The sequence below is a fragment of the Dermacentor albipictus genome, chromosome 8 (assembly GCF_038994185.2).
Source record: "Dermacentor albipictus isolate Rhodes 1998 colony chromosome 8, USDA_Dalb.pri_finalv2, whole genome shotgun sequence".
Classification (NCBI taxonomy): Eukaryota; Metazoa; Arthropoda; class Arachnida; order Ixodida; family Ixodidae; genus Dermacentor; species Dermacentor albipictus.
Genome location: NC_091828.1, coordinates 134055234 through 134079765, shown reverse-complemented (window position 1 = coordinate 134079765; position 24532 = coordinate 134055234). Strand labels below are relative to the sequence as shown.

The window sequence follows — 24532 nt, the reverse complement described above, 5'->3', positions numbered from 1 at the left end:
CAGGAGAACCCGTACCAGCTTCATTCGTGCTTTAGTGCTATACTCTTGCGTCTACAAGCTAGCTTTCGATTTGTACGGGCAGGTCAATTTTTAATAGCGCCCTGTTAGAAATGGTGCAGCAGCTAGGTGACTCACCAAGCTACTTATGTTTTACCTTTCTTGTAACTACCCCGCCCTGAATGCCTATAACTCGTGTTCACAAACCATTTATTCAAAAAATCGTTTATCTGCAAACGTAATCTCATTTTGTTCTGTGTGCTCCCTGCGTTTACGCCACCAGTACTTGAACCACATTTTACTATTATCCACGACTTATTCGTTCGGCTTTCCGGCCGTCCATTATCAAAACAGAAAGTTCTCGGCCAGTACTCCCTAGATACTCCGGGCAGAAGGCTGTGCTGCTCAATGTTTTGGCATTCCGCGCACGTACTTATACAGACTGCGAAATTCGTATGTCCGCTACACATTTAGTATCGCTAAACTTAAATTTCCACTACAACTGCAATATTTTTGCAAGTGTTTTCAACTTAATATTTGGAATGCCATTTCATGTACGTTGTAATCTTTGTGGAACGCCGTTGCATTTAAAACAGCATTCCGCAAATGTTACAAAATATGTAGGATGGCGTTTCAAACATATAGACTTTTCAAACTTTTTTATATGGACATAATAAATATGTGAAACTGTGTTCTAGTGAAACATCCTTTGTTATCCTCAACAACGTTCCACATACTTGGATCTATTTCAGAATTTCAGAATTTGTTACCGTAAGAGTAACGGTACAGATCATGTAAAAATAGCTTTACAGACTTTACAGACAGGGGAATCCATGCTGAAAAATACGGAGATTAAAAATACCTGGGTAAGTGACGCGAAAACAAATGCAACAATTATGAAGCAGTAGCTAGAACAAAATGGTAGGCATAAGGGAAAACAGTGATTCATATGCAGTGTGATTAAGCTAACTTTAGCCACCGTTAAAATATATGCCGATGCACTATAGACGACGCGACCAAGTGCATGTTGCTCACTTTTGTATTTCGTGTCACACTATTTTTTTGTATTTTGGTTAATTACATAATTAGTCAAGATTAATTAACCAACTTCTGAAGCAATGAAGCTAGGAAGGAAATTCCAATTAGAAAGTTGAAGAGCGGTTTGCAAAACGTCCGAATAAATAGGTTATGTCCTTATATCTATTAAGTATTAGTGTTTTTCAGCTTACTGCGGATGCCCGCGAAATAAAAAAAAATACACCACGTGACACGTCCGCTTGCGCGTCGTTATTGAACTGCTCCCAAGCGTTCCGCGCACAAACGAACATAGCATTTAGCCGGGTGTGCTTGACAGTGATTGACGGTACTAGTCGCGACACGGCCAGACTGCGAACCCCGAGAAGTGGACCTCACGCCGTTCCCATTTCCCCTTCGTGCTGGGCACAATGGCAGGCTCTCCATTGTTCGTTCAACAGTGCCCATACTTCCTGTTGCACAATGCGATCGGGGATTGCTCTCTTTTACGTGTTTCCTGCCCGGGGTTCGTGCGGAGGCGACAAATGTGCATCGTCTGCCTTGGGCGGATATTCCCCAGGTTCCCAGCGCCGGCTAATGAATCACTGCGTAGGTCTGTAGAGGTGTAATGCTGTCGTCTTATTTGGTCAACTGAAGGCGCAGTGTCTGACCATTGTGTATAGCCAGATCTGCGCACCACTATTTTCTGTTCGTCAATATTGTATCTCACTCCTAGGGAGAAACCCCCCCTATCGCTGTGTTGGGCACATTTCATTGCTAGCATAGGCTAGTAAGCTTTGCACGATGTTGATGTTACAGCGGAGGCTAGTTTCCAGCGTACCGTGATGTGGGTGTGCAAAAACTATTGTCGTGTGGGCCGCGTTTACGGGGTTATGAGCCATTGCTAAAGGGGGTGTGAGGCTGCAGGGGCACTACATGCGAACGACGTACACTCGGTGACCCGTTCGTTATGGATATCCGCACGTATTCACATTGATAGTACCTTCTTCCCTCCCTCTCCTTTCTTTTCGTCCCTTAAACCCCTTCCCCTGTGTAGGGTGGCAAACCGGACGTGCGTCTGGTTGACCTCCCTACCTTTCCTTCCTTCCTCCTTCTCCTCGTCCTCCTCCTCCTACGGCATGCCGTTCTGCATTCTGGACATCATAATGTGGGGCGATTTGCGACAACTGCCTCCGATTCGTGCTAACGAGGTGTCTAGGCGTGCACGCGGTCACAACAAGGTGTTCAGTCCGGAAGTGAAGTGGCATGAGCTCTTCTACTTCATGTTTCGGCAGGTTGTGCGTCAAAAGGACGCCGCGTTCTCAGCAATCCTCACAAAAATCTGGGGGCCCTCCAACCGGTGCCCGTCATCGAGAGTCGGTTTGTCAACGCCGATTGACCCTTGGTCGGTGCTCCCCGTGCTGTGCGACTATTCTACTCCAATAAGGGCGCCAATGCGTTCAACACCGATGTTGCCCTACAGGGTGTGGGAGACGTACACGAGGCTAGAGCAGTTGACGTGTACCTCGGATGCAGGTCTGACGACGAGTGTGTTTGCGCACAGGCCAAGGTGGCCGGCATGACGCATGCCTAAATGGGCAATTTACCCCATACGATACCGCTCGCTCGGGTGAAAGCATGGTCACGTTCAACATCGACGTAAAGGACGGACTCGTGAACGGTGTCGTCGGTGTACTTCGACATATCGAGTAGACGGAAGGCGACATGCGCGATGCAGTACGCATTTGGGTGATGTGCCAGATGCTGGCCGTCTGGCTCAGGTCAAAGGCAAGCCCATCGTGCATACTGCTAGGAGGCAGGAGATCAAGATCATGGCCGATTGGGTGCCAATTGGGTTGCTTACCTTCGCCCTCACCGCGGGTAGAAAGATTGGACTGAGTTGCTGGTGAAGGCAGTTTCCGGTGGTTCAAGCTGGTGTGGTCCCTGTACAGACTGGGGATGCCATCGTTGGCGCCGCCGTATAGGTTCATCCCGGAACGTCAGGAAAGGACCTTGAAGAATGATTAACGACACACTTGGGTGGATCCTCCCGGTGGATCATGTCTCACCCCCATAGAAGGTGGCTCTTGGCATTTCTCTTGGGAAGGTTCGGCCTTCAATGTTACACCAAGACCAACGTCTCCACGTCGCGCCATCGGTCAAGCATAGACCTGATGTTCGCTAAGATCTCTAAAAAAATTAGATTATGGGGTTTTACGTGACAAAACCACTTTCTGATTATGAGGCACGCCGCAGTGGAGTACTCCGCAAATTTCGACCACTTCGGGTTCTTTAACGTGCACCTAAATCTAAGTGCACGGGTGTTTTCGCATTTCGTTCCCATCGAAATGCGGCCGCCGTGGCCGGGATTCGATCCCGCGACCTCGTGCTCAGCAGCCCAACACCATAGCCACTGAGCAACCACGGCGGGTCGCTAAGATCTCTAGTGTCGTCACAGTGCCCATGGCCGTCTATCATACCGACCATAAAGCAATAATTACTGTGGTCACGAGATAAACGTTAAAACAAATAAACATAAAAATGTGCGCACTTGTGCAATATTGTTTTCTTGTTATATTTTCTTGTCATTACAGTTAATTAAAGCTACGCTGGTCATCCAGCTTCAAAGAGTGGGAATGGCTATGAATTTGTTTTACGAGTGTCTTGGTCGGGTGCTGCTTTTCTGAAGAGAAGGCAGGCGTCGTGCCTCTTCCAGTGGCAGTCGCAAGCTGGCTCGTAGTCTTCCCTTCCTTCTCTTCCAAGGGTATATATGTGGTAATAATAATAATAAAATGGTAGGCCACCCTAATCTTTCTCTTAGGTGTCTCTTAGTGGTACTCGCACGTCGGCGTTAGTGTTTAGGTTAAGCGAGTGAACGTTTTTCTCCTGGCACGATATGCAGGCGAGGAGAGAGGTAGGGCGAAGAGGAAGCGCAGCTCGTGCCATCTGGCGGGGCGTAGCCCCCTGGCGAGCGGCGCACGAAGCGCACCCTACGGGACTTCTCCGGTGCTGACGTCAGAGCATGTAACGAGTGCACGGGCGCAGATGTTGCGAAAAGGCGAGCTAGCAGGTGCGCACTGAGAGAGGAGAAACGAGAGTGACGTCACATCCGCTCTGCAGGCAGATGTTGAATCAATGCCAAGCAACTGTTTTCCTATAATTAGACAGTTAAGTGTCATTACACCTTCTTGCGTGTGGCGTCATTAGGGACGTCATTACTACCTCTTTCTACTTCCGTATTTCCAGGAATTTCGCCAAAGTCATGCTCACGTGGCGGGTCTCTAAAGTCTACAATGCCGTGCTTTGGTGTGCGGTAATTAGTGATTTCTAATCAATTCTAATTATTCCAGACGCTTCAGTAACTCAACCTTGTGTAACTTAACTTATGCTCTGATATTATGGGAACAAAGAAAAACTGCGCAAAAAAAGGACAAGACAGAGAAAGAACCACACGACACAGGCGCAGACTAACAACTGGTTTAATGCTCCAACGCCTCTTTCCTACCAACAACAGAACGCATGCGCACCAACCACAAAGACCAATGCCGCTATCATGTAGTCTAGAAGCGTACGGTGAGGGGCTAGTTGGTATGACATTATGGTAACAAAGAAAAACTGCGCAAAAAAAGGACAAGACAGGGAAAGAACCACACGACACAGGCGCAGACTAACAACTGGTTTAATGCTCCAACGCCTCTTTCCTACCAACAACAGAACGCATGCGCACCAACCACAAAGACCAATGCCGCTATCATGTAGTCGAACCTAGAAACGCCAACTCCTTGCGGTACAAATGTATGGAAGCCTCACTAACACATTTATCTGGCCCTAATCTCGCGATTTCTAAAGCTTCGATTACTTCACGCTCTTTCTTATCCCTTGCGCGTCCGACAATCTTAGTCCCGCCGAAAATTGGGGTACAAACATTGCCGTCATGCCTGCAGGTCTTGCAATGCTTAGGAAGATGCTGTCCTCTAGAATCATCTAGGGAATTGGCATGTTCTAATAATCTAATATTAATGCAGCGGCCTGTTTGTCCAACGTACACGTTGCCACAACTCAGCGGAATCTCATAGATAACATTCGCACTACAGGGCACAAACTTGTTCCTGTGGTTAGTGCTGCACTCGATTTTCTTTTTCCTATCAGGTCTAACTAAATTGCACAGACTGGACAGCTTACAAGGTGCCGAAAAGAGAACCTGTATGCCGAATTTACCCGCGACCCTCTTCAGGCCGTGCGAGACCCTGTGGACATAGGGCATAACTTCATACTTCCTCCTCTCCTGTGGATCCACCCCACGAGGCTTTGAACTTGGTCGGAAGGACTTCAGCAGGGACTCGGCAACAGCCCGAAGAAGGGCCACTGGAAAACCGGCTGACCGAAGGCGATCAGCTTGGGCATCAAAACTAGACTGAACCTTATGTGGGCAGGACTTCATTAACGAAGCCCTGAGGCACGTTGACGCAATCCCCCTCTTGACCAGCTTCGAATGGCTCGAGTTGAATGGTAGAAGTGCTTTTTTCGACCTAGGCATGTACGCCCAGCAGAGGTGGTCAGGATCGTTAAAAAATAATTTTAAGTCTAGGAATTGCAAGCAAGAGTTTTCAGGAAGTTCAATAGTAAAACTAAAACTGGCAAAAGCAGACTTAAAGGATGCTAAAACCTCCGATGCCACCTGTGTCAAGTTATCATTGTGGTCTAAATTTAAAAGAATTAAAAAATCATCAACGTATCGGAACACACGAACGATGCGGTCGTCAGAAAGTACCCGCGATAGCGAGCGGTCAAGTTCGGCTAAAAGGATCTCAGACAAAACAGGGGCTACACACGACCCGATACAAATGCCGCGTTTTTGCACATAAAATTTATCCTGAAAACTCACCATGGTTGAAGAAAGATATGCCTTAAGCAACTCTAGAAAACCTTCCACAGAAATACCACACGCATTCTGGAAAGACACAGCACCAGATCGTTCAATACAGTTCCGGACTGCGCAGAACAGGTCTTCGTGGGGAAGGGAATAGAACAGCTCCTTAATAGCAACCGAGAAGCCCGAGTTAACAGCAGAAAGGTTACCCCCTAGTGCTTGCGCCACACGGTCTGAGCTGCTGACCTTGTACGGATCGTCTGGTGTCAGACTGATATCATAGCTATAACTAAACTCATACATTTTCACTATTCCTTTTTTTCTTATTCATTTTAAATTTCGTCCCTGGTCGCCACAGGAGGAGAACCGGAAGTGCTGCACAAGAAACAAAAACTTGTCCAAATTGTTAGAGCAAGAAGCTCTTGCACAAGAAGACAGAAGTTCGATCCCACCTTCGAGTACGTACATATTTCTTTATTTTCTTTGTAGGAACTATTCGGGAAGACAACAGCACCAAGTCCTAGGGTATTCCCTAAGAAAGCTGCTCTTTAAATGTAATGCAGCCATGCATTCATCATCGTTGTCTACTGACTGGTAACGCTAGAAGACGTTGCCACAGACGTCGATCAGCAGTATACTTGCAGATAGAATGATTGCGACGGTATTTTCACAACTGGGGTGTGATCATTGCTCTGACCAGACCTTCGCTCCAACAGCTCTGCGCTGTTTCCGCAAAACAAAGTATCAGGGGACGTTCTTCCTTCCTTGATTGCTGCTATCGTTTCTATTGGCCCCCATCTGCATACGATGCGCCAGAAGCACCGAATTTACATATCTTTGCATTTGGAATCCAAGAAACTCCTCTGACAAAACTGTGGCGGCACGCTTCCATTGGCCATCTTTTTCGGGAGCCGTATACTCTTTCCTTCTCGAAGATATTGTTCGCCAAACGCAGGGTAACAACTCGTTGGCTCGTGTATTTCAACCATGGGAATGGAAAGGGGAGCTCGAATATCAGGTCGACGTCCCAACAGCGCGAAGGACGGGGCCAGAAAAAACCCGCGTTGTCAACAGCTGACCTTAAACAAAAGCTTACAGCAAGCTGCGCACGGAACATAAATACATTATTTTTTTTTTGTACGCGTGCATTCGTACGTATCTTTCTGTGAATTTATATTCCGTGCGCAGCATACATTGAACGTTAGTTGAAGGTTCACGCTTCGCCGTTTCTTTTCTTGTGTCTCATGTCAATCGCGCTGTATAGATATGTGCCACCTAGCCCACGACAACGCTCTAGTTGAATGTCAGCTCTAAAAACGGGACTTCGATATGACTTGCTATTCGTAGCTAAGCCTATTCGGCGTTCCTGTTACGACTTCTTCATAGAGCAGCACATCAGTTTTACGCAACGTTGCCAAATACTGCAACATGTATTGCAATATTCCTCCGCGGAGCGGCCTTTCTGACCTTGTGTATGTGAGCCGAGGCGCTTAAGTATAGCACTTGGTGCCATAAACGTAGTGTTACTACGGCAGATCCTAGCACAGCTACTACCAAGGACTAGCTTGGATCAAGCGACAACCACATAACCATTGTTTCAAAATAACGTCGTGCTGATGTGAAAGTGAAGTGGTACCTGGGAGGAAGGCTTCGGTCCCCAAGGGTTGACTCATCAAGGATACCCTGGAATCTCTGCCGCAGAGTGAGCAGAGGGCGCTTTAACACGGAGCGACTTTGGTCACTGCAGCTGACATCGAAGATAGGTGAATATTGACGGCTAAGCTCAAACACAACTCTAAGAAATGCTTTCTTCTCGATGGAGAAGTACATTCGCGGTCAAGATACGTGTTCGGCTTGTCCTTCAAGTACGTATAAGGTCCGAAAAAGCAGCGCGCAGCAGCATGTCTACATCCGAAGCGCTGCTCTCTTACTCTAAAACGGAATCGCCCCCAAGTAGTGCAATAACCGTAGTTAAAACAGTGCTCCGGTTCAACATTGCACAAAGTGATAAGTGCTTATATGTATTCCTTTCTCATTGGAGTTTCGCTGAAGCGTCAAGTAATGTGTCTTGCGGTGCAAATGGCTTCTAGTGAAAGAGTTCAATGAACGACGAGGATAGTCGGGGCTCGCTACTTCAGACGAGGCGTTTGGTATGATATGCAGATAAAAGTAATACAAAATGTAGAGACGACAAAAGAAAAAAAAATAAACAAGTCAAGTCCAGTATGGCGTCGAGTGCTGTCACTCATAGAACGCGATGCATCAATTAAACTACGAACAAGAAAAAAAAACAAAGAAATAGGAAGTGAAACAAAAAATGGGTTAATATTCTTCCTGCGGCAAATTAGCCTCGTTGACGATTGTCACGAGCTTTGCAGGTAGTGTGGCCATACAGGATTTTTATGGACGTACAGAACGTGTCGTTTGTGTGCGCCGAAAGTGCTTGTTTAACTAATTCATTTTTGCATGTCATTATTTCTGACTACTTGGTATTTTTCCGGCCTTTTAGTTAGTACAATGCTCTATTTATTTTTATTATTCTAAATTAATCAAGATTTACATTAAAGCGTACTTATAAGCGCAAATGTTCATAAATTTTTTGTGTTGGACGACGTGTTCCACAGTATGGGAGGTGCAATTAAAAACGTGCCTTTACAGAATAAGACTGTCCCGCTATAAGTTCTTTTAACTCAGCTCGTCTAAATGTACTCTTCCCTCACTGAGACGGTACTTCTCCGGAAGCATTTTACATTCTGTTACAAATTTCGCCTTGAATCTGTGCTGAAGCTCCATTGTAAGTAAAAACTTCCTGATGTATCATGCAATTCGTTTACCATGAAATAGTTTTCGGTTCCTATTGCGAACAAACTATCAGGGTTGATTCGTGGGTGCCACTTTCCATTCATTGGAAGCGCACTGCACTACTCGTGTTGCGTAAAATACGTTTTATACTAGAAACGTACGGGTCATCTAAAATATCAGTTACAGGAATTCAAATAAAACACAGGGAAAAGCAGACGTGAAGTGATCGTCCAGGAAAGCATTCAAGACAAGGGTCCTCGTAAGGGAAACAACAGCTTTCCTTGGAGGCATTTCAGTGGCCAAGCCTGCATTAGAAAACCCGAAGTGTTTCAAAGCGGAGCTTTCTTTGCCTAACCTCCCTGATTTGGCGTGACTGCTGGGTCGGTCAGTATCTCGGCGGATATATTTGCGAGTATATACGAGAAACGGTTTGGCAATGGAACATGAATTCATGATCGCCAGTAAGCCAGAGTTTGTGCAGGAGTACTTTTATCCAGCTCAATTACTCATAGAGAACCTTTATCTTCAGACGAAAATATACAGAAGAAAAAAAAATGGGTTGAATAAAACGGGAAACATTACCAAGTCCTGACTGGGAGCTTACCACTATTGTTGAAAAATGTACATTTATGGCGTTCTGCTGGTGCTGACATGTGGGGTAGAAACTTGGAGGTTAACAACGAAGGTCGAGAACAAGCTAAGGACCACGCAGATAGCGATGGAACAAAAAATATGTCTGACGATCACGATACTACCTAATGCGAAATTTGAGCTCAGCGCGATACGTGTTTTCATTTCACGATACAGTGAGGCAAGAAATTTGAGACCGAAATCGCCGCACCGACTGTCAACGGGCCATTTCCCTCAGTACCTTAGCAGAGGGAGGGGAACGTAAGCATGATGAGCGGCATCGGGGCCAGCTGTGAAAGTGGATGACGACGAACGCGCGAGCAGTAGTACGAGCGCGTTCGTGTGGTTACGCCGAGGGATGGCGACGCTCAAACCAGGAACAGGAGCCTCGTTACCCCTAGCATTTCAGAGCGGCGCTCTAAAATGCTATGCGTAACGTTAAGAGACAGGAAGAGAGCGGTGTAGATCCGACAGCAAACGGGGATGCCCGATATTCTGGCTGACAATGAGAGGCAAAAACGGAGCTGGGCAGGCCATGCAATGCGTAAGGCAGATAACAGGCAGACCATTAGCGTTACCGAATGGGAGCTAAGAGAGAGAGAGAGAAAGAGAGAGAAACTGTATTCGAAGTTCTTGCTGGGTTTAAAGGAGGCGAGGGGCCGGGAGACCAGCCCTACCACTGGCAGCGGCCAGACCTTGAGCCTTGACGGCGTCGTCGGCCAGTCGGACTACACAAACTGCCCAGTGGAAAGCGCAGTTGAGGACGGCAGAAAATTAGCAGGGGTGATAAAATTTTAAAAATTTGCAGGTGGAAGTTGGAATCCGCTAGCGCAAGACAGAGGCGATTGGAGATAGCTCGAAGAAGCCTTCCTGTAGTGAAGATAAAAATAGGCCGATGATGATGAAGACACGAAAGTAGTATGTGCGCCGCATGAAAGTACCAGCGAACAGGCACACATTACCGTTGCATGCTGAACGACGATGTTTTGCCATTAAATGTACTTCTGTTCAGCATAATAAAAAAGTAAGTTAGTACATAAAGCCTGCTCGTGTAATGTCGTCTCATTGATACCTCTAAAGCACACAACCTCTTAATAGAATACATCAGCGTATTGAATGGCTTCATAGATGTATTTCATTTTCATGAAATTCACCATTGGATGTGCACCCGTTCTTGGCCTATCCTCCAAAATGGGTATGTGCTATTGTGACCTATAGAATGCTCAAATGTTGCTTGAAACGTGTCGTTCTTTTCTATGCATCCCCGTCTGTCATAGCTTACATACTTGCGACATCGCTGCGCAGGCGCGTAACTGTGTCCGTCGACCTGATTTCGTGTTTGTATTTTGGCGTAGCTTGCGGGTGATGTAGCGCACGAACATAAAAGGTGCATGAGGGTAAAGTTGGGACCCTCAGTGGTGGTCACACACAAGCGCTGCATCGCACTACTCGTTGCATAGGGTGAAAGTAAACAACATTGAACGCATTACCGTTAGTTCTTCAACAATTTACTAATCGCGTCAGTAAACCTACGCTTCACGTAGATTCCCACAATTGCGTTGGACGTTCGTATTCTACTCAGCAGCGCGAACGCCTGATTCGCTTGACCGCTTGGACACCGTCCGCGTTGTGCGTCTTGCGCTACACGTGCCGTCGACGACGCACGCGATCGGCCAATATTTAGTGCCGCGCTAAAATGAATTCGGCCCAGCACTGTTCTCTGCTACCTAGCACGCGTTCAACACCGACTCTTTTGCTAATTCTCCGCGTCGCTGACATTTAGTAAAGTCGGCGCTCTTGCGCTAGCTAAATATTTCTCCTATGAAGAACACTGCGTGCACTTACATTGCGAAACGGCGTCTCGGTGCAGTTTTTACCTATTTTGACATTCTGCGTATCTGTAGCGTATACAGATACGCTGCCTTAAGGAATTATTGCAACTATCATTTTATAATGTGCTTAATATACTTGTGCGACATTGTGCGACGTGATATATATTTTCCCGTTCCTCGCGTGGAAAGAAAAAGCGGACACAACCTCTTGGTGCCAAAATACCCTAATTATTGTCGTAAAGAAAAACAGTCATAAAAGCAAACTCGACAGTTACCGTGCTACTTACTGCTAGAATACTCACTGCTGGTTTCTTGCAGTGTCCCTTATTTCGAGTGTTTTGACTGCTTCGAAAAAATTAATACGGTTGGGAACATGATTTTCTTACGTCCTTTCCAATACTTCCTAATCAAAACATCATCTTGAGTAGGAAATTCTTCAGAAAATTGTGTTGCATAAATGCTGTTGGAAAAATAATTATTGGCTTGAAGGGTGCGTTTTTATTGGAGCTCAAAAAATGAAAGGAAACCTTTTTGCACCGGCGGTCAACAGAGAGCACGCTGGCGCTAACATGGCTAATGCTAGCTGACTAACCTAAAATACAGCGCTTATTTACGGGTGATTTGCAACCAGTGAGACGGACTGGAACAACAGTGGTGGGCACACGACGTTACTACAATACACTAGCATTTAGTTGAGTTAATTTGCGACAGTTGCTGAGCAAACATCGGGCAAATAAGGATGCATACAGCAAAAAAGAAAAAAAAAGACTAAGGGAAAACCCGATTGAAAAGAACCGAATACTATCAAAAACAAGCAACAAGAAATTTCATAACCACCCTGCGACACGCTTTTGTGCTTTGTACCCACTCAGGCTTCCGTGTACAATGATGTAGGCGTTAGTGCTAAGAGAAAGCGTTAGCTTGTCCCGAATTCAATGCCACCCATTCAAATACATGTAAAAGGTAGAAACGCTTTTCTGAGATAACCACTCGGCACAGTTCAAGGAAATTTCTTGCATTTGAGAAATAAAGTTAGCTTAAACTGACTTTTGGCAGCGCATTTTTGATGTAGGGCCTTACCTTCTTCAAATGAATTTCGTAAGCATGAAAAAAATAACAGCTAGAAGTTTACATATTTGTAGCTCCGCACCAAGAACAGATATTGTAGTTCTGTAAACTGCGTCATTAGACCATCCGCAGCAGACAAATTTGGTGTATTAATTTATACATTATGTGAATTTGTTGCATTGTTTACAAGCGTAATGCAAAAGTTCTACTCACATATTAGTGGTGTATTTGAGAGCCATTGCAGATAAATCAGTTTTGTTCGCTTTACATGTACTCTTGGATGCATTTACGTATTTCTGAAATCTATTTACGCTACTTACTTAAGAGCTGTAATCTTGATAGTCTCAGAACGACAGAAAGCTGAGCTAGTTGGTAAGGATTCATAACACGGCGTTGGTGTTGTTCACTTCCCTTCTCTTGTGTCCGTGTCTGCACGCCTTACCCCTTCTTTGCATTTTGATAGTCTCGTTTTCTGGAAATTTTGTATTTTCGATCATTTCTATTGCACAATTGAGCGCTTAAACTCAGAGTTCGCTCCCGACAGTCACCTAATTTTTACTTTCTCTTTTAAATGCAACAAATCTAATCAACTTTGGTGCTGTGGTTGCCGAGAAAAACGATATTATATTTCACATGTATATAAACAAAACCCCAGAGCTAAGGCTTCCTCTTATGTGCCACACGGAACAATCTGTCTTTGTTAAACTTTTTTAGGCTTCTCGCGCATCTTTACCAATGGCATGACCGTTTACATCTGTTCCGAAGGTTAATACTTAATTAGTAAAGGCCCATCAACTTAAAGAATGCTTGCGTTGATGAATATAATGCTACGCACGTCTCTCTGTTTCAGTACCTTATATTTAAACGCACACTCACAAAACGACTTGTATGAAGGATACGAAAACAAAAAAAAATGATGCCGTAAGGTGAAGAACTTTCACAATGACTTTAGCGATAAACTGCAAACTAGAGTAAGATCATTCCAAAAAGCAGCAAGTACACGCGCTTTATTACTTCCACGTTCACGTTTACTCTTATCAGACACGTTTGGCCAAGGAGTTCTCGCACAATCGCAGTTATCGCATAAGTATCTGCTTAACCAGATAACGGTATATACTGCTATAAGCAGTATATGCCATTACACACACACACACAAATATATATATATATATATATACATACATAATATATGTATGTATATATATATATATATATATATATATATATATATATATATATATATATATATATATATATATATATATATATATACATACATATATATATATATCTATATATATATATATATATATATATATACATACATATATTATGTATGTATGTGGGTGTGGGTGTGTGTAATGTCATAGACTGTTGATATATGTAAAACAATCTTCAGACATCTCGCATTTTTTAGTTGAAAAGCACGTTTTGCTGTATCACGCATACCTCCTCACAAACCCGTGATTGTTCACAGATTCTATTAAATCCGCTTCATCCTACAAGCCCCTCCACTAATCCCTTAATCTTCTTAGGCTCTGACCCACCTTTCCCCAAACTTTGTTCATCTCCACCATCCTACATCAGTGTTTAATTAATGAGCATCTCAATATTTGGGGGGGGGCGAAAGTCATCAACGAACTTTCCTGATCTCGAGCGTTTGTTTTATCAATAAATGGTCACCAGAAAACTTTAAGCCAGAAGGAGGTCGAACTCATGCATCCTTTGTTTTTCTTTTTCCGAACTACATCGTTCTAGCGTAATAGCCAAGTGCGGGGCACCCCTGAATATCAAATGAGAACATTTGTTCATAGTGAGGGGCCTCGTCCATTGTCGAACAATTCTTCACCCGCTGCTGCGGGCCGCCTTTAAAACAATATCATGTTTGGGGGCTGGCATGAAGCCTGTGACTCTTCGCTCCATTGATAAATGCTCGACTGACGGCACAATATGCCGCTGGACGGTGAATATATCGGACCAACTGCAAATTGCCGCGAAATACAGACACACAATGCGCCATAGGTAACGCGATCCTACCCACACTCTCTCGCCCACCTCGATCCACCATAAAAAAAAAGAAAGGAAAACCCAGAGACTCTCTACGCCGTAGTGAATTAAATTGAGACAGCTACAGGCTGTAGGCCTGTTACGGATTAAACATCTGCCTATCAGCAGATGTTTTATCACGATAGCAAATATACGGACACCCCAAGCGAATTCTCGCGCGTCGTCGTCGTGACTGGCATTGCCGTGAGGCTCCACACATGTTTAACTATACATATGCTATATGCCACGGCATGATACATGACATGCTGCATTTGCGGGTTATATTGCTACATTATTCTGTCACTAAAGTTGCTCATAGCAGGTCTTACATCATTCACAAAATTATTCTTCAGAATTTTCAGAATTGCAGCTTACAAACAAATGTCATGAAGCACAACACTGACAGCGCGTGCCTTTTCATTTTAAACATTCGAATACTTAAAATGGCGAAACAAAAAAAAACAATTAAAAGGGCGAAGCAATGTCAGAGCTAGAACCTGCAGTTGCAAATGGAATTTCACTGGCGCGGCTGGCTGCACTATCTCCGAGATCGGCCCACGAAAGAGGCTTGAAACATGCCCGATACGAAAAAGTGGTGGTCAGTCGCTAAGAAAGACTTTGTCTTTAATAAACAAATGAAATTGTTCAACGACAGGATTCGAACAGAGGAACCTAAGAACAACAGCTCAATCTTGTAACCATTGGGTCATGAGGCTTGCCTCAGTAAACGAAACAGAACATCTCTAACCCGCGTGCAAGCCAGCACGCTGAGACGCTTGGCGCGTACTTTATGAGCCAACCACTCACAGTACCTGTGCGATGACCTTTTGCCTCACAATTTGAACGCAAGGCGGCGACAGATGTCTAGGCGTGTTGGTATTTCAATCCGAGAGACTGGTGCATAGAAGAAGTTGTATCATAAAGCTTCAAGTCAGAGAGCTTTGCTTGTTGGAACGAATTATAAAGCAGCCTACGCAGACTGTGCAGACCATACATAGAGACCCTGTCGGCTTATGCTGTCGTCTTCCAACACGTATTAACCAAGGTACGGTGGCTAAAACAGCACGGGCCAGTGCGAGGCTTCCGGAACAGAGCACCACAACCCACACATGGCGCAAACGTGCCCCCATGTGTTGTCAGCATGCCGGCCGAGAAGCTTCAACGAAACGCTATCGCAATGCGGGAAGGCAGGCCTGCATACGCGCAAGGACCACTTCGCCAGATGCAGAAACTGCTGCGTGTGCGGCGCAGCTCAACGCCGGAGGCGGCCAGACAGGGTGGCGCTGCGGTAACGGGAGGTCCAGGCTAAGCGACAACGTCGGCGAAAAGCTGAAGTTCCGAAGCGCGAAGCAGACACACACATCGTGCCCGCCGTGAGCACGCCACATTATGAGAACAGGAGGCCAACAGGATGCAAACAACGCCCAGAAGACTCTGCAGTTCTAACTTCTAACCGCTACTACCCGCGGTCATCGGACTTTCTCTGTTCATGTGTCTGTAAAGGGTGTCGCATGAAACTTTAGCAAAATTATAAATATATGCAAATGCCACGTAGCTGGACACAACAAAGGTTATGTTCTTTGCCGTCACCTGGAGATACTCAAATTATGTTTTTCATTCCGCTTAGTTATATAATTAGTCTTAATTATTTATTAACTTATCAAATGTTATAAGTAGATGATAATTGTAAATTAGAATATTGCAGAAGAACATGAAATACTCATGGTACAGCTTTCTGTTGCTCAATACGTGTTACGTAAAAGTGCTTTTCTGAGCGTGGAAGAAGCCCGCGAATACACGCAAAGAGATTCGAATGGCCAGTCGCGCGGCAATTTTGTGTGTATTCGCGGGCTTCTCCCACACTCGGAAAAGCACTTTTACGTAGCACGTATTCAGCAACATAAAGCTGTATCGGGAGTATTTCATGTTCCTCTGCAATTTTCTAATTGGCACTTATAGTCTAATTATAACATTTGAGAAGTTGATTAATTATTTAGACTAATTATATACCTAGGCGGAATGAAAAACATAAGTTGAGTATCTACAAGCGATGGCAAACAACATAGCCTTTGTTCTGTCCAGCTACGTGGCATTTGAATATTTTTAATGTTTGGCAAAAGTTGCGTGAAACACTGTACATGCCAAACTACGCCCGTTTACTTACTCAGCTTACGTTTACTGCAATTGGCACTGCCACTGCAACCACGAGCCTTGCACTTCCGGCAATATTCTAACACATTTTTTTCGCATTCCTTGTTTCGCCCTCATAGCAAAACTGTGATTTCCTTTTTTTTCGCTAGAGTAGATACGTACATGAAAAATGTAGTAGATAAAGGTACATGCTATGATATAGGTTCCAATGCTATTTACAGCGTGTTTACAGGAGAAGGTATTCAGAGACCTGGATTGGGAAGACTTGGGGATAAGAGTTAATGGAGAATACCTTAATAACGTCCGATTCGCTGATGATATTGCCTTGCTTAGTAACTCAGGGGACCACGCCCAATGCATGCTCACTGACCTGGAGAGGCAAAGCTGAAGGGTGGGTCTAAAAATGAATCTGCAGAAAACTAATGTTTAACAGCCTCGGAAGAGAACAGCAGTTTACGATAGGTAGCGAGGCACTGGAAGTGGTAAGAGAATACATCTTTTGGGACAGGTAGTGACTGCGGATCCAGATCATAAGACTGAAATAATCAGAAGAATAAGAATGGGCTGGGGTGCGTTTGGCAGGCATTCTCAGATCATGAACAGGAGGTAACCATTATCCCTCAAGAGAAAAGCATATAACAGCTGTGTCTTACCAGTACTCACGTACGGGGCTGACAGAAAGGGTCCTACTTAAATTGAGGACGACGCAAGGAGCTATGGAAAGAATGATAGGTGTAACTTTATGGTATAAGAAAAGAGCAGAGGGTGAGGGAACAAACGCGAGTTAATGACATCTTAGTTGAAATCAAGAAAACGAAATGGGCTTGGGCAGGACTTGTAATGAGGAGGGAAGATAACCGATGGTCATTAAGGGTTACGGACTATATTTCAAGGGAAGGGAAGCGTAGCAGAGGGCCGCAGAAAGTTAGGTGAGCGGATGAGATTAAGAAGCTTGCAGGGACGGCATGGCCACAATTAGTACATGACAGGGGTAGTTGCAGAAGTATGGGAGAGGCCTTTGCCCTGAAGTTGCGTAGCGAGGCTGATGATGATGATGATGAAAAGTACATGGTATGGATGGCATAAAAACATAAATGAATTGTAGCAGCACTCACGTTCATTTGCTTTTCATTTTGTCGCACCTTCGCCCACAGTTATTTTCTTAGGTGTCAGAGGTCGGAACAATCAGTCACTTTCTTTCCAGATTTGTGACTGCGAGCGAGCAGCCCTGAGCGCGAGTAAGCGCATATCTGACCATTATTTCGTCTAATTGCACTCAATAGGCGTCTCCTAACTTTCCCGTTGTCTGCTTGCATTGACATGGCGTGCTCCAGCGGCCTGTACGGCGTTTTGAAGATGATCGAGTATCGCGAACAGTCAAGTCACTATCGTTCGCGTAATTTTCGCTCGAGCTTATCTTAACGTACACCTGCTTATGAGGTATCCGGCAATTCCACAAAGAATGAATGGCCTGAAGCCACATTGATTGCTGGCCAAGAGAAAAATTGACCTGACTAAGCTTTTATTCTTTTTTTTCTGGAGAATTAAACAATGAGAATAGAGGCAGAAGGCCCGTGAGCTCAGAACAAGTATGTCCGAATAAACACTGCTTCGAAAAGGAAAGTATAGAACAAATACCATGACAGTCCCGAGGCGACAACCAAGTTAGTGTTGACAGAAGCTTTCGGGAACGACGAAACAACCAAAAGAAAATGCAGGTACAAGAGAGGGGGACAGACAGAAGAGGGTATAGGGGAGGATGGGTAGCGTAATTAGATCGGCAAATCGCGTGCTTCTTTGGCCGAGATGGACGGTTTGCCTCCACGGTCGGTTCATCGCTGAAGAACGTGCTTTGCGCGGTGTCACTGGCATTTCCCCGGAAATGGCTCCGACGTAATGGAAGAAATCAACGTTGGTTTGCGTCTGGTAAACGTGTCGTAAGCGAACGACAATCTGGGAAATGTGGCATGTTTGTGCTTCTCTAAGGAACAGACAGCATCCAAAAAAGAAAAGGAAGATAAGATGAATGCAGAAAGGTGACGATATCATTTGAAGGCGACACGCCCATGAGCTTCTTTAAAAGGACGCGTCAACCAATGTCCACGTTGAAGAAAAGAAGGTGTACGTACACGACATATGTCTATGTATGTACTGAAATTGGGGCATAAAATATTATGCACTGTGGCATAATTGCGGTATATCTTTTTGCATTATTTGCGTTGTTTTCTTGGTACCTTTGTCAGACCTCACATTTACTTCCGTATCCTCATTTTTTAATTCAAGCTGAGTTTTTTGTATTCACCCATATTTTTTTGCATCGACCAAGAAGGTTGCTGGACCGAACCCCCTGGCGCAATGTGGTTAAATTTCCACTATACTGACGCTATTACGCTCGCGCCGTTAATTTTACCTACTCTGCGACTAATACTCGTTTATTTTCTCGTAGCCAGCTACATTATTATACCTTTTGCGATTCGCTGGAAAGAGCTGTTTCTTTATTAAAAGTGGAGAGTGATACTCGGAGACCCGTGCACCAAAAGCGTGTGAAGTCGCCAAAGACGTTCTCTACAAAAAGCATGTAAAACATCGGCAGTTTCGTCCTAAGGCAAATCATAGATAGCGATAGCAAGGTTTAGCCTTACGCTCGAACTGCTCGTTCGGTGTTCTCACAGTTCGCGGAGGCGGTGTGAAGCGACACGGCACGCGAGACAAGCAGTGCTGCGCAGCTGGAAACAGTGCCGTTTGCAGATGGCGGGCGTGTCGTGAAGCTGGCGCGGCAAGGAACACTGGCAGCGGCGTTAAAGGCGACTCACCTCAGTGCAGCACGAACACAATTGGCGTTTGCAGCTTGGCGTGCAGAAATCCGGTCGCCAGTGTTTGTTCTCGCGCGCACAATGTCCATGCGAGCAGTAAAAGGCACACGCAGCTATGAATTGAGTATATTCTTGTACACTCTACCGTGACTACGCTGCAGAGCCGATTAAATAGATCGTGAAGGTGGGTTCACTTGGCTTCGACGTTTGAGAGCGAAGCTCTTAGGCGCCCGTCCTTGCAGTGAGCGTCTACGTCCCCCGTGGCCGAGCAAGCGAGCACAGCGAAGGATGAAAGAGCAAACGAAGAGCGCAGCGTCGGATGAAAGACGGCGAGAGTAAAGAGTGCGAGAAGGAAGTCGCAGCGGACGCACGAGGACGAAGTATCATCAGATAGCGTTCATATCCGCGCATCCGCGGAGACCCCTCAGCACATCCTAATGGAATGGGAAGCGAGACCGGTACGTAACGTGCAACGTCTAGAAGCGCTTGGATTTAAAGAAGTGGGATGTGTTAACCGGTCAGCAGTCGAGATAGGCCAGAGAATTTAGGAATATTGGTGGAAAAAATATTTACCACCCTTTTACTACTGCGAAGATGGGTGCAAGCGAAGCTTCCTTGCAACGCGTCCGTCTTTTCGCGCTCCCTCACGGCGAGGTCGACGACGAGCCCTTCCTCGAGCGTTTGTCAGTCCTCACCGATTGTTTGGCCCAACGCACGATGCACCGCCGACCCATCACAGCTCCGATAGTGTTCTGACGCGAGAAACACTCGTTCTTCTCACGTTACCTAAACACGCGATTCCTATTGGCGGAGAGAATAGCGCGGCGGCGCAGCAGGATTCTCCGTTCAACGGGTCTCTTGCCTGCTTCTTTTTATAACATTCCATGCAAGCGTGCAGCTCTGATGGCAGCTGGTTTTTTTAGCGTTACATCGGCGGTGCAGGCGAGCGTATACACGCTTCGCTTGAAAAAGCAAGGAATATGATACGACCGGATCCATTACAGGCATAGGCAGCGATACAAGGTAGATAGAGAAGATTAACGAGATGTATACGATAATGCTAGAAGGAAAAGCATTGTTAGCATACCTCAAGCAGGCTAGGTGACGATTTGTCTCCGCACCGTTTCAAAGGGGATGCCAATAAATAATAATCATCATCATCACAGCGGTGGCGGCGGCAGTGCCCCTTACAAAAATTTTTTAGAAAGTCCATAGACAGTCTATAGACTGTCTATAGACATTTCTTTAGACTAGTCTATAGACAGTCTATAGAATTATGGCCATACATTTTTATAGACTAGTCTACAAAAAGTCTGAGTCTATAGACTGTCTATATACTGTCTTTAGATTAATGAAAATTTATGTTTGATACAAATGTCTGCAGAATGTTTATAGACAAAAGCATATAGGGCTATATACAGTTCTACGTTTGTAGACTAAGTCTATAAAACGTCTATAGATAGTATCTAGACATTCTATAGACTTCAGTCTACAAAAACAGAGCTATATAATCCTATACACATTTTTCTATGATATTCTGCAGACATTTGTCAACAAACGTGAATTTTCATTAATCTATAGACACAGACATTTTATAGACAAGTCTACGAAGAGTCTATAAGGGCATAAGTTCATTGCTATCTGTTATCTACAAGTTAGTTAACATTTTTGTTTACATATGGTAGCAATAAAATTTTGAATGTGTTACGCATGTGCATTTCTAGCTTTTAATCTGCACTTATGCATTAACGTTAGAAGATTAATAATGCTCCTGAACCAGCTGTACTCTCATATATGTTACATAAACAGAAAGAATTGAGTGCTGAATCATGCAGTGCAAAAAAGAAAACAAATGAAGCGGAAATTATTGAACTGTTTTTAATGCACGATATGATAGATGAATTTCTTAAAATACTTGTCTTATGCTATTGTGGAAAGAGACTAAATATTTACACTACTTACCCTTGGCAAGCATGGTCGCCAGGCTGGCCTTGACCATTGTGTCATTAGACCCAAAGGTGATGCAGCTGTATGCTGCAAATAAGTAGATACAGCGATATGAGACAAAAATGACAAGTACGTATTCTTTGTATGTTCATTAAGCAGTTTAATATATTTGCTCGAACCATTTAAGCCAATACTTCATGCAGTTTAACTATGACTAATGGCTGCTTGTCAATACAAATCAGTCGCATCATACAATGTTTTATTTTATGGTGTGGTGAACAATTAAACAGTCACAACTGCTGCTCGTGCCAGCAACAGTATGTTCCCTTTTATGACACGTTCATATATGATGCATTAATGTACTTATTCCAAATGGTCTCTATATTTATTGCTGAAACGTTACCCCGTTGGACTGTCGGTACATTTTCTTTGTGGTAGTTAAGTATGCCCGTGCAGAGGGATATGCTCAGAATACGTGACTGGAGCATTCACAGTATCCTGCCAAAGATTGTAATTTATTTTGCTTAATACACATTTAAATGTCTTTCTCCTACTCTTAAATGAATGGGTCATTGACTATACCTTCAACGCAAGGCAGATGGATTGATTGTATTAGTATGGTCACATAGTTTCTTACAGTTAATGAGGCTTCTTGGGCATGCTAACAGGCTTCCAAGTTAGGTATACCACATCAGCACCCGAAATACCACGCGAACACTTTGTGTCGTGGCACGACAAATATGCACCTCCTATAAAACAAAACTGATACTGTAGTTCGAATGAATTCTATCACAGTAAATTATTTAGGGTGCTTTCAAAGATGAAAATTTTTTCTAGGGTTTCGAGGTTGAGGACTTTCGGTTAACGCAAAAATAAAGATAAATTCAGTAAGAAATACCATGTCAACATGTTTGAGTTTCATCTTTTCTTCAATAAATGAGCAAATTTCCCTGAACTTTTTATGAGGTGAAACATTTTAAAAATATATTTACTAGAGAGACTCTCTGGAAACTTTGTATGAAATATAACAAGACAGCATACCTATGTGGTCATTTTAAAATTTTCCGATCTTTTTCCAAGCTTTCCCTGGCTGTTTTCATGAAAATTTTCTGGCAATCTATGACGCCCGCAGCCTAAGTGCAAGAAAAGAAATATTGTGGTTTAATGCTTGCCAAGTACTGCCAGTCCATAACATTTACATAAAACGAATAACACGTCAGTCACTTGACATGCAGTATTAAATCCAATGAACATGAATCCCCTGTTTAATAAAGCTGACAAGGGCTTGGGCAAGTTCGTAATTGATGGCCACACGAGTACAGCACGGAAGACAAGGACACAGAGACACACACTTAAAGCAAATGCAACAATGTGAGGGAAAACTATTCAATGAGTTATTTTTACGGTTCAAAAGAAGTTTTTTATATAGTTTACTCTCATCATTTTTGCCTCTAGTTAACGTTGTTTACCTCTGACTAAAGACAACATGGCCATATGGATTGGCATTACGACGTTTTGTTATATTACAGTATGATAAGCATATCATGAGAAGCCAACAAACGCTGACACCAAGGACAACATAGGGGAAATTACTTGTGTTTAATAAACGAAATAAAGAAACGATAAATTAACGAAAATTGAAGCGGATGAAAAAACAACTTGCCGCAGGTGGGAACCAAACCCACAGCCTTCGCATTTCGCGTGCGATGCTTTGCCAATTGAGCTGCCGCGGCGCTGTTTGCCCATCCACTTTCTTGGGTATTTATTTGTCCAGTAGAACTCTGGGATATGATAAGCAGTTAGACAACCGTAATGCTCGCCGGTGCCAGCAACGGTACGTTTCGTTTCAAGACAGGTTTGTGTGACGCACAGTGTACTTACAAAAAATTTAAAAAAATGCGAGAATCCCAGACGATTCCTATAATAACAATTATTGAAACAAAGATACCCGGCTGGACTGTCCACATTTTTCAGGTGTTAATGCAATATGGCCGTGCCGAACGAACATGCTCAGCATAGTGACTGTAGTAATGAACAATCACGTTAAGAATTGCAATTTATTTCCGCTTAGAACAGTCTGCAATGTCTCTTTTCTCATACATTGAGATGAATACATTTGCCACACTTTCAGTAGAATGCACATGAATGGGGACATATAGATAAGGTTACTTACCCACTAAAACAGGTTACGATCTCTTAGGTGTGTTGATCAGGATAGAACAAGTGCAATGTCCACTAAAATATTTCAATAATCTGTGCGTTGTCTGCCAAGAAAACACCATCAAATGGATAATCTGGCAATTTTGTTTCTTTTGTACAGTGCATATAATATACAGTCTGTCCAAGATGACGGTACTAAATGCAACAGTAATGAAAACCGGAACACTTATACGACAGGGGCTTCATACCAAGCACGACTGGAACAATGCGAATCTGCGCCAGCAGCTGCCTAGTTATTAACAGCACGTAAACTGCATAACGCCGAAGCACTGAAAGGCGCTTTTAACGCTTTTCATATAGCCTGAAGGATAACTTCTGCTGCTAAACTGTTTATAAAAGCGAAAAAAAAAACCCCTTCTAACTACCGTCAAACGCAATGCCTTCAGTTTGAAACGTGTAAAGGTGCTTCCCGGAGCGACTAATTTATTGTTCTCTAATTTTTCGGCTAAGTTGCGAAGCTGCGAGTGACTGAGCTTATCGCAGGTTTCATGCTCCAAAACCGTTTGTGGTTGCGTATATTTAGATAGGGTGGATCTAAATATTTCTGCTAGATATTTCTTCAAGTCTCGTGTTTTGCTGGAGGTAACTAACCAAAATTATTTAGATTGGTTGCCAGGAACCTTAAAAATACTGCTACATTTAATCTACGCGAAAACGGCAGCGCACACACTGCTGATGCATGCCCCGCAAACACGGCCTTTCATCCCAGTACGCTAGCAGTTATTCAACTATACGTTTCTGTTGAAAAATTCTTGATGCTAACACAATTTCGAGATATATACGTAAAGCGTGTCACGAGAATTTCACTACACATGCGGCACAGCATCGAGCGCCACGAAATGAGGTCTACCACACTGGCTGCTCAACACACACAATCCGCTTAGTGGCAGCTCAGTATCAAGGTTTACTTCCTTTTTTACGCTTATCTACTATGAAGGTAAAATCAACAAGCGTGAGCGATCGCTCGCCGTAAGACATACCGTATCGCAGAAACGAGAACAAGAGCGCGTTATCAAATCATGAAAATGAGAAACCGATACTATGCCCGAGTCGCCTGCGCTACATGCAGCCAGTTCGCGCTACGAAATGCGCTTACCTAATCATGATCTATTGACGCGAAACATCTTTGCTAAAGCTTACCG

At 44.1% G+C, this 24532-nt stretch overlaps 2 protein-coding genes across 6 annotated transcripts in view; one reads left to right on the top strand and one right to left on the bottom strand.

The window, feature by feature from the left end:
• Positions 1-24532, top strand: part of LOC135913476 (chaoptin-like) — a 372394-nt gene that overhangs the window by 44871 nt on the left and 302991 nt on the right. The window lies entirely within an intron of this gene.
• The window catches only part of LOC139049188 (uncharacterized), a 451752-nt gene that overhangs the window by 169378 nt on the left and 257842 nt on the right, over positions 1-24532 (bottom strand). For all 5 annotated transcript variants that reach the window (XR_011508160.1, XR_011508161.1, XM_070524541.1 and 2 more), the window contains exon 3: positions 21186-21257. Coding sequence is in view for 3 of the 5 variants with exons in the window: in XM_070524541.1 (XP_070380642.1) it covers positions 21186-21257 (72 nt within the window). In the remaining 2 variants the exon portion in view is untranslated. The remainder of the gene's footprint in view (positions 1-21185; positions 21258-24532) is intronic.